At 42.3% G+C, this 11,320-nt stretch overlaps 1 protein-coding gene across 2 annotated transcripts; it reads left to right on the top strand.

Annotated features, from left to right (window-relative positions):
- The first annotated feature begins 6,724 nt into the window (after window positions 1-6,724).
- On the top strand, window positions 6,725-10,405 carry LOC144892534 (uncharacterized). Of its 2 annotated transcripts, none has more exons than XM_078779490.1 (2): window positions 6,725-6,852; window positions 8,764-10,405. In XM_078779490.1, exon 2 carries the CDS (start codon window positions 9,332-9,334, stop codon window positions 10,106-10,108), a length of 777 nt encoding a protein of 258 aa, XP_078635616.1. In that variant the 5' UTR covers window positions 6,725-6,852; window positions 8,764-9,331; the 3' UTR covers window positions 10,109-10,405. The 2 variants fall into 2 exon arrangements, with proteins under 2 accessions (XP_078635616.1, XP_078635617.1); XM_078779491.1 differs by having other exon boundaries at window positions 6,731-6,852.
- Window positions 10,406-11,320: the final 915 nt, after the last annotated feature.

The following is an 11,320-nucleotide window of genomic DNA, read 5'->3' as shown; positions in this document are numbered from 1 at the left end:
TAGGGAAGGAATTTGTCATTTGTTCATGGTGCCCGCTAAAGCTCGCCTACTCTTCGCAAATCTATAACGTCCACCAACTAATGTCGGAAGACGGGACGCCAGTTTAATGTCCATCGGAGGGACGACACACACACACACACACACACTGATGATTCACCGTCTGTGAAACAGCGGGATGATAGTTACCTCCGCCACCAAAGGTGGATGGAGGTTATGTTTTCACCCATGTCTGTCCGTTTGTGAACAAAATATCTCAAAAAGTTGTGGACAGATTCGGACGAAATTTGGCACAGAGATGTAGCGTATTTAGCAAGGACGAAATGATTAGATTTTGGTGAATATCTGGATCCGGATCCGGCTACTGGAATCTTTTAAGTGATTCTTCACCATTGGGAGAGAGGGCCAAAAACGATACATAGCAGCATATCTCAAAAAGTTGTGGACGGATTTGGACGAAAAACTTGTTGGACAGGTTGGGTGTCTGACAAGGAAGAATCGATTCAATTTTGGTGAAGATCCGGATCCTGCTCGTATAATATTTTAAGGGATTCTTCACCATTGAGTGATATGGCCAACCGGGTGGAGGTATGCTCTCTAGTTTCTAGCTGGGTCAAGATTCAAACCCAGGCTTGACATCTTCGAGGAAGGAGAGTTTGCGTACCTCTAGGCCATCCTTCCAGCCCTCTAAATGTACACCGGTAAAAGACAAGAGATAATCAGAGTTTTGCTTTGTTTATTTACATTCTACCAAAGGCCGACTTCTAGCAGATCCTAATTTTTACCGTCATCATTCTAGATATGTCCAAATTGCTTCAGTGACATCCTCGATCAGGATCAATCAGGATCAATCAGGATCAATCTTCAGGATCAATCTGGAATCTCTTTACATGCTTTTCCATCGTTCATACAGCTTGCTGTCTCTAAGGAATACCGTTACCATGACTTCAGGTGTTGCTTTTAACTGTAAAATTTGCATATGAAATAATGCGACTGCATACCTGACATGTACCTTTTCCATGCAAATGTATTTGGGATGGGGAGGGTCGGGGGAAGGCATACAACATGGAATCTCTTTTTATTATGAAATAGTCTTTCCTTTTCATAGCTGGGATCTAAAGTTCATAGAAAACTCTGATAATCTCTCGGTTCTCTTGAAGCGGTGGAAGAATGATTTGGTGATACACAAAACAACAAAACCTCACTCATAATCGCAAGTTGACTAACCAAACCTAACATGGAATTGAATGTCTATCAGAGGGACGGATTGACTTACCGAACGAGTCTCATCGTCATCCATTGCCATTCAAATTGAGGATCACTTTTCCTCGCTCTCATGTCTCTTCATACCACGTTCGACCTCCTCCTAAGCCACCCCGAGAGACCCACCTTTTGTTTGGCAACGGTTAGGCCTACTCGGCGGTCCATGTTGCGAAGGTTGCCTTCTTATTGCACTTCACAGCTGTATCACCACCCGACCGAAATTACAACAGTCTCGGTCCGACGCAGGCCTCGGCCTAGTCTCAACCAAGCACGCGCAGGCGAAACTTGAAGAGGAAACAAGATGGCGGCTTAAATTCGAGTTGAAACCGTGCGTTTGTAGATAACTCTGGGCACTTTCTGGAAATCGCTAGTTCGAGAAATCACCGAGAACATTCAAGGAGCGTAACGTGTGTGTATATACTTGGAGTTTATGGTGTGTGAGAGAAGCCTGGGAGATTATGCAAGTGTTTATCTGCCCCCCCCCCACCCCCCCCCCCACACCCACCCCCCCCCCTCCTACACCCCCCCCCCCCCCCCATCCTCTCCGCTGCCACACTCTCGTTTGCTCAGGAAATGTAGCTGTGGTCGGGGACAAAGATGTTGGTATGCACATGCACTAGGCCTATTCATCTAGTTCAAGTTTATGTATCTGTGTGTGTGCGTGTGTGTCTGTACGTGTAAGTCCGGATCTCTTGTGCCAGCCGACATGAAGCCCCGGCCTTCATCTAATGCCAACGCATCTGGATCAACCCATCGGCTTTCTTTGTATCGTAGCTTTTATCGTTGTTTAGTTGTCCCTAACTGGCATCTATGGTTCCTAAAAGGTGAAACAGGGTTTTCTAGGCTTCCCTGTGTAATATTGGAACTTTCTAAGCATTCTAGGTAGTCATTTCTATACGTTTCGACACAGGCGGCTTACAAACTCCGGTCGAAGTCCTGACAATTCACCGGATCGCAACAATGATGACAACAGCATTTATACGACAGTTTGAGCTCCATGTTTTCATTTTCGTTGCTAGTGAAGAATGAAAATCAAAGCTGGCGAATTTCCTGTACGTTATAGTCTTCGATTATTTGAGAACTTGGCAGTTGTTTAAAATCCCCGTGCCAAATTTGCTGCCATTGTTGTCACGAGCAAAATGTCACCTGGTGTTTGTGGATATGTATTTGTTTTTTAAAGGTTACATGGCCAAAGCAAAAAACTTTTGTGCTTCAAAGTTTGGAAAGAAATGTAAATTTGGATGAATACGCCTGACATACTTTTGATTGCGGAAAGAACGCTCCTTATTATATAGCTCTTTCAAAGTTTGTCTGCCACCACCGTAATGGGTTTGGGTGACGAGTTGCCTTTTGTGACCACAATGTCGAAGTGCGGTGCAAGTGCTGTCGTAGTTAGACATTTTGGAGCAGCGGCTGTCTCGTCATCCACTTCTCGTGGCCGTTACAGCAATTTCTACTGTACCACCACTCATATCATTCCGCCATGGTATCTGATCATTTCAATAATTGCCTAGGATTTTGGTGCCAAAAACTTCACTTTGTGTTGAATTTCCCATTCCTTGTTCAACAAAGATATCAGAGAGGTGTGTGTGTGTGTGTGTGTGCGTGTGCGTGTGCGTGTGCGTGCTCGTGCGCTCTGTGCTTGCATTTCAACATCAGGGTATGACCTGCAAATGCCATGCTTCTGTGACTTTCACCTGAGGCTTGGCCCAGGCCCATAGGCTGGAAGCAAAACCTGAGGCTTGTGTTTAATATGAAAACTGTGCCAAACTGAACTACAGTATAACATGACTTGGGTACCAAAGGGGGGAGAGGTTATGGGGGCGGTGATGATGTTGAATAGGCTGTAACAGGGCTTTAAGGTATGCAGTGATGGATGTTGGCAAATGGCGTTTTACATACATGGCACAGGTGGAGAGATTTGAGGTAGTCTGTTGTGGTCGACTTTGGTGTCCATGCCTGCCCCAAACAACAAAGTCCATTAAAATTTTTGCACAGTTCTATGTGCTTTTAGAGACAGCCCTCTGCATAAGAAGCTCTGTATTCATGTCAATTGATGGAGCCGTAAGCTACAAAACACAGAACACTTTCGGTTTTTTGGATCTTTCCATGTGATATGCAATAAAAAGAAAACCCATGCCTGTTTAGCCAATGTGTAGTGTTTATTCATCGTGGAGCAAATGCTGCAGTTTGTTGTCGATATGAACGCGGATCGGCTCGCTACACTCGCCTCACCACACGTCTCCACCGCGGCCTTGTTCAAACTGAGGATAATGACCTGACTGAATTTGAGTTGCTGTGTTATCATGATTTACACCAATCATAATACAAACATTTATTTTGTATAAATGTATTTGTAATATTGGTGATATTATTTATTTTTAATCAAAAAAGGTCCAAGTGGTGTAAAGCTTTAAATAGTCAAGGGTCCAAGCTGGTCTAGTGGGTCTAAAGCATCTTATGGGTCTTAAGAGCCTTCATGGTTGTTAATGGTCTTCGGGGTCTTTTGGGTTTATAAGCGTCTTTGGGATCTTAAGGGTCTTCGTGGTCTTTAATGGTATTTGGGTCTTTTGAGTCCTTTGAGTCTTCTGGTTATTTTGGGTCATCTGGTATTTGAGGGTCTTTGGGGGTATTTTGGGTCCTCAAGGTATTTTGGGTCTTCAGGGTCTTTAAGGATCTTTGGGGTATTTTGGTTGTTTGTGGCTTTTGGGGTTTTTGGGGTATTTCGGTATTTTTGATCTTCAGGGTCTTTAGGCTCTTTGTGGGTCTTTTGCGTATTTGCTGTCTTTGGGATCTTTAAGGGTCGTCAGGGTATTTTGGATCTTATGGTTTCATTGGGTCCTCTGGGTATTTTGGGTCTTTGGGGTGTTTTGGGTCTTCAGGGTCTGAAGGGTTTTTGGGCTCTTCGAGGTCTTCAGGGTCTTTTGGGTGTTCGGGATCGTTTGGGTGTTCTGGGTATCTTGTATCTGGGTGTTCTAGGTCTTCAGGGTCTTTTAGGTATTTGGGGTCTTTTTTGGTCTTCAGGGTATTTTGTGTCTTCAAAATATGTTGGGTCTTTGGGGTATGTTGGGTCTTTGGGATTTTTGGGTCTTTTTTGTCTTTGGGATCTTTGGGGATTTTGGGTATTTGGGGTATTTTGGGTATTCGTGGTATTTTGGGTATTTGGTTGTCTTCAAGGTGTTTTGGATCCTCTGGTTATTTTGGGTCTTTTGGATCTTTGGTGTATTTTGTGTCTTCAGGGTCTTTAAGGGTATTTAGGATCTTCAGAATATTTTGGGTCTTCGGGTTATTTTGGATCTTTTTGGTCTTTGGGGTATTTTGGGTGTTTGGGGTTTTGAAGGGTATTTGGGGTATTTTTGGGTCTTCAGGAACTTAAAGGGTCTTTAAAGGTATAAGCGGTCTCAGCAATTCAGGTCTACCAACTTCTTTCCTGGAAGTCCTAGCTGTGTCCACCTGGTTTTTACCTTTCCCACGCAAAGTACCCCCCCCACCCCCCAAACCCTCTCACCCCCACAGATCTCCCGATGTCCCTGCTCTCAAATGTTGTGCTTGTCTCTGTCTCTGTCTCTGTCTCTCTCTCTCTCTCTCTCTCTCTCTCTCTCTCTCTCTCTCTCTCTCTCTCTCTCTCTCTCTCTGTCTCTGTCTCTCTCTCTCTCTCTCGTCCGTTTTTTTTGTCATTAATGTTAGCTCTTACACGAGCCTCGATCTTGTATACAACAAAAAAAAAAAGCAGTCTAAAGGAAAGGTATATTCCAACAGCACGTAATTAATAGACATATGTAATTAATAGGCAGGATGCAACCAACATTCCAACTGTACGTAATGAATAGATATAAAGTCACACGGCTTCACTGCCTCATGGCTTCATGGACCGTGTTTTTCGGTTTCATATATATATTTGAAGAAGACGTTTTGGTCACAAATACACATACATACATGACCTTATACGTTTGCTCCATTATAATCATATACATACCCCACATAGTCAACTTGGTGCAAGCCAACTCTTCTGTTTATTAAGGGGTTTTTTGTTTGACGCAATATGGCTGCCAGACCACGTGACCGATGACATCATTAATTTATATTCTCCAATATAATTGTTGCGTAGATCACACTCAATAAATTTCAAATTGATTGGAATAAGCATTTTACTTGTCAAATTATGACGTCATAATGAAGGCACCGATGACATCATTGCTAACATAACTTATTCCCCATGGGAAGTACTTGACAAGGAGCCATGTTTCAATTTTGTGGTTTCCATGGAGTGGTTTCAGTGATATAGAGGTGCAACGTTTTTTCGGTTTTTCCAAGATGGCGCCCGTAGTACATCATCTATGACGTCGTAATTATCATTTAAAAAATTATACAGGATTAGCCGCTCCAAAGGTGAAAAATTTCGTGTCAATCGGACCAACGCTTGCTAAGAAAATGAATTTCAAAAATGCAGACACGTACGTACCACACTATGCACTGAGTCGATCACTTAACCTCACTTTTCGCTTCGCAAGCGCAGGGTGAATAACAAAATTCTTGTATCCGGATCCAGATCTTCACCGAAATCGAATCAATTCGTCCTTGTCACACATCCAACCTGTCCACCAAATTTCGTCCGAATCCATGGACAAATATTTGAGATATTCTACTCACGACAAACAGACAGACAATATAACCTCCGGCCACCTTCGGTCCTCCGTCCACCTTCGGCAGCGGAGGTAAATTTAGTTGCCTTTTACTGTAAAGGGTAAAACTTTCTGAACGAGCAATTTTTGATTGTGCATGTGATGTTCAAACCTGCACTTTGTAAAACTGTGCGCACAAATCACTTTCCAAAATGGCAGATTATTCTGGTTGTTTTGGGTCTTTTTGATGTTCGGGGTCTTTTGGGTCTTGTTCAATGGGGGAAAAGCCAGAGGCAGATTAATTATAATGGTTCGTGTTCAATGGGGGAAACAATTCCAAGTGCACTCCTCAAAGGTTTTGTTGTTCAGTGGGGGAAAAAATTGCATTCTGGTTCAGGTCACGTGCATCAAATGTCCTCCCATCATGTGGCTTTCATGCAAGTGAAACATGATGTGATTGTACGGTCTTTAATCATATGAAGTCGGATGATTTCAGGGAATGACACGAATATATCATGTGATTATGGCTCCCTCCTGTGGAATTGCAGTGTGTAAGTGACCAATGGCAATGGAATGAAGAATGTGCTGTTACAGTAATGTCGAAATAATGTTGCCCAATCTGAGCATCTATGGCAGCTCAAACAATCTATGGCCTTCTGCCATATTGATCTTGTGCTGCTGTTAATCCGAGCAGAGAAATCAAAAAAGGAACGGCACCAGGAAACTCACCCACTGATGGGAAAATGTGTCACTACCTGAAAACAACAGCGGAAAAGGGGTCCACGTCTGTCTTGAGCTTCGCTGGTGCGCAGGACGATCGGTCTCTTGTTCCGGGTGGAAGGGAGCGGAGGAGGCAGGGATGGACGGTGTCTCCTCTCGCTCCCGTCCTCGACCGTTCCCCATGCCATGTATCTTCCCAGGACATCTCCAAGGACTTCTGTAACGTCCATATTTCAACTGATCTTCTCAGGTAAAAGTGTCATCGCCTGTCCTGGATCCGCTACAACAACCTTCGCATCGTGTCTGAATGTACTGAATCAATAATCCTGCTTCTATCCTCGACTTCATCCTTAAAGTTTTACAATATTTCTAGATTGAACTTGTGGATTCTTTTTCACACTTAATTTAGCTTCTTCTTCTTCTTCTTGATCTTGTCATTTTTTATTTTTTTTACATCTTCTTCCATCTTTGAATGCTTTGGCGATCCATAGTCTTTTAAGAATGGTTCGTGTTTATCCAAACGGTGACAAAATTGACTGTGATGCAACAACCAATATGATCCTGATCCTGTCTGATGCAATTTGTTCACTGCAAACCTATCTCTTTGTACCTTTATCAAACAATGTCGGTAGCACTTCAATCTCTCAATGATTTTTCCATATAACCATTGATTATATATGTATATATATATATATACACACACACACATATATAGTTTTTGTTCTTTTACTAGCGAGGTATTCAAGATCATACTCCTCTGTCAGGAGGGCAGCAGTTCAGAAGTGAGGTCTGGCTAGGTAGTTTAATGTGGGATATCAATGGAGGGGAGTGGAGGAGGATCGTGGTCAAGGTAGTGCAGAAGCTTTGTACCACTGAACCTCACCCCTTATACAGGGAAGAGGGGCAGACCTGTGCTCGCACGGGTGGGAACCAGAAGACAAACAAACAACGTGGAAATTGCAAATGCCAAACCATGAACCAATAAATTCCACATTCCTGTGCCACCTTTCGTCGAACATCATGCATAGACAGCAGGTTCGTGAATGACTGGCAAAACTGCTAATCCCGGATCCATGAATGTCACGGTAGAGACCCTCACATCATTTCGTCACTCTTCTTTAAACTCGATCTCTCTGCATTTTCATTCCGAACAGCATTATTCCAATCACAAATTAATACAATACCATTAATATAACAAAATACAATGTTACAAACACTCATGAGGTAGACGGAAATAAATGCCGATCTCGCATGATAAACAATGCAGACGAATCTGCCGGCGAGGAAGAACGGATACGTAACACATACCGATGGAAAATCATAATTGCGTTGAGATATTTATGAAACCTCCCACCAACCTTATAGGACACCCGCTGGGACCCCAAAAGGTTCCACAGAAGCTTTGGTGGGGCTATCCCCAAAACTGAGGGAGTAGTTCGGTGACAGATGGACGGACAGGCACAGTTACTCTTGCTTTATAATTTCGATGTTTATGTATATATATGTTGCCTGCAATATATATATATATATATATATATATATATATATATATATATATATATAGTGTATATATATATATATATATATATATATATATATATATATATATATATATATATATATATATATATATATATATATATATATATTAGGGTGGGCTTCAAAAAATCAAAATGCAGATGTTCTCCGGGACATGGTCTATTTTTGTTCCTTTTGGTGTCAAAGGAAACCACACCAAATTTGAATGGAATCCAATAATATTTAGGGGTGCCACATCAGTGATGAATTTTCCCCCATGCAAAAATAGGAATTCCCATTTTTTGGGCTGTATATACACAAAATAAATACATAATTATATATATACATTAAATATAATATTAAAAATAAATATATAGTAAATATACATTAAATAATAAATATACATAAATACACATTATACATTATATATATACAATATATTATACATACAGTTTTGAGACTTCCTATGATCACTATCTGGGCAATTTTCATGCATGTTTTGTACAGGTTCCCGGGGTCAGGGGTACGCTTTTTTAGTGTGTAATATGTAGGCCTAACTTATTGACTGTGGCTCTTTTGTAGAGAGTGACCCTGTGGAGTAAGAATTAACAGGATTTTACCCACATTCTTGCTTATTTTGCAGATATGGCATGTGCTAGTACCAGTGTTTCATTGAAAACTCGGGCTCAGGATAATGTGTATCTCATTGGGTCCACTTCTGGAGATGCCATCAAAGGTGCCAAGCTCCCGACTGTGCATCAATCTCTTGTCCTGTTTTTCCATCACCTGAAGAAGGAGAATCGCACTGCCCGGGAGAGTGCAACCCTCACCATTGAAGAGGTTGTGAAGTTCTGGGAAAAAGCTCACCTACCTACAACGACGAAGCAGCACTGCATCCATCGTTTGGAGAGGCTATATGAAGAATGGAGGAGCCTCCAAAAAGGTGCAAAGCGGGGTGGTGCGACCCAAGAGAAAAAGGAAGCATCCTTCAAGGCCTCCTTGGAGAAGACGTTTGATCTTAGGCATGCAGATTCGGAGGCCATAATCACCAACCCCGAGGACAGGAAGTTTCTTCACGATCAATTCTCAGAGAGGAAGGCTTCAATGGGATCTGTAGACACTGTGTTGGAAGCAAAAACGTTCTTGTGTGTTTGAAAGATCAGCAGCCACGAGATGATTATCGTGAACTCCTAGAACTGACTGTCATCTACATGGGAGGAATCCCACCTCGTGGAATCCGGATCATGGCTCCAGGAGCAATGCACAGAGCCAGATGGATGGCAAAAGCACTATATTCACTACAGGTGTTCATGTTTCGGTCAGAGTTCCACTTGACACTTCGAGAGGCGAGAGAATTCCGAGCCTTCAACATTTTTGTCTGCCTTGTGTATGTACAGGCTTGGTTTCGGGCTCCACAAGCTATTGAGGCTCCCCTGAATGACATTAACCTCTTCAAGAAGTTGGAAAAGTTTGAACAAATCAATCAGAAGATGGCTCAGGCAGCCTTGAAGGCACTTGGCCACCACACGTGGTACATGAGCCCAGTACTAGTGGCATTTGCATTCTTTGACACCAGAATTGACAAAGAAAGTAAGATCAATATGATTGAAGCATTTAAAAATGACGGTGAAAACCCCTCTCCAAAGAGACCAGCTATCAAACGAGGAACCGCCCTGTCAATCGCTGGCCTCATAACAAAACACACCAAGCATTTCTTCAGCATCCTAGGGACCCTAACTGATTGGATGGATAAGGATCCTGGTTCATGGGAGCAAGAAACCAGCTTTCAGGAAGCAAAGAAAGCCGCCAGTGGCTTAGTCGTGGTGAACGACAGGGCAGAAAGGGGTGTCGCATTGATACAAGACTACAATAAGCTCCTTACAAAGGATGAAGAGCAAAAGCAAGCTCTGCTCCAAGTTGTTGCTGCTCACAGGAAGATGTACCCCGATGCCAAGAAGGCAACAGTGGTGAAACAGGCCCAGAAATAGGAGTTACATTTCTCATTATATTTGGGTTTTTTAATATTATGTGATATGGTGTCTCTTCATTTTATGAACTGAACATTTGGATTGTTATCATTGAATTTGAGTTTTCATAGCAATATAGTGCTATTTGTGCAGCTATTGTAACTTGTGTTTGCTAGAATACAAAGAAAGTGAGTGGAGGGTGGATTTTCATAAAACAAACTTCTGGTTTTGCTTTCGATCCATATATAGAAAAGTTTTGTAGACACCTTTAGTTTGAAGGCTGATGTGGCACCCCTAAATAAAATCAGATTGCTTTCATATTTGGTGTCTTTTTATTTTGGAACAAAAGGAACAACATAAAGCCATGTCCCAGTAAATATTTTTTTTAAATTATTTTGAGCACCACCCTAATATATATATATATATATATATATATACTGTATATATATATATATATATATATATATATATATATATATATATATATATATATATATATATATATATATATATATACACATACATACAGATTGAGCCCACCTACCCCAATCTGTAGTGTAATGTATGCACATGACGTCAGCGTCATGCAATAGGATCAGTGTGCTTCTTTGGTTATATATATATATATATATATATATATATATATATATATATATTGCGGGCAACATATGATGTGCTTCCGTCACCAGTAAACTTGAGATTGTGGGGGTTGTTGCAGGAGGAGAGATGTTATTTGTGTGGAGGTGTGGGAACGGTGCAGCATGCACTGAGCAGTAGCATTGGCAGCAGGAAGATACAGGTGGCGACATGATCAGGTGCTGGCGGTGGTGGTGCAGATGGTGCAACAAGAGGTGCTGAGGTCGAGAGAAAGTAGAGTGGAGAAGGAGACTGATGGGGGAGAGGTGTGGTTTGTCAAAGAGGGCCAAGTGGTAAGAGGTGGAAAGAGGAGGAGGTGGAAAGCAAGAGGGCTGTCAGATGCTTGTGATTGGCAGGTGGTGGCAGACCTAAAGCCACAATTGGTATTCCCAGAGGAGATCTGTGTGACAAGGTTGCGGCCTGACATTGTCATTTGGTCAGGTGCAACAAGACAGGTCATCTTAGGGGAATTGTCGGTACCTTGGGAAGAGAACATGTAGGAGGTGCACGGGAGGAAGAGAGGAAAGTACAGTGAGCTGGAGGCAAAGTGCCGGGAGAAGGGTTGGCGAGTTTCGTGTCAGCCATTTGATGTGGGGT

This window comes from Myxine glutinosa, chromosome 6 (assembly GCF_964187855.1).
Source record: "Myxine glutinosa chromosome 6, kmMyxGlut1.1, whole genome shotgun sequence".
NCBI lineage: Eukaryota > Metazoa > Chordata > Myxini > Myxiniformes > Myxinidae > Myxine > Myxine glutinosa.
The sequence above is the reverse complement of the archived record's forward strand: the minus strand, read 5'-3'. Positions and strand labels throughout refer to the sequence as shown.

Bases quoted from the DNA above. Each gene is read 5' to 3' on its own strand.
- LOC144892534 (XM_078779490.1), top strand. From the start codon at position 9,332: ATGGGAGGAATCCCACCTCGTGGAATCCGGATCATGGCTCCAGGAGCA.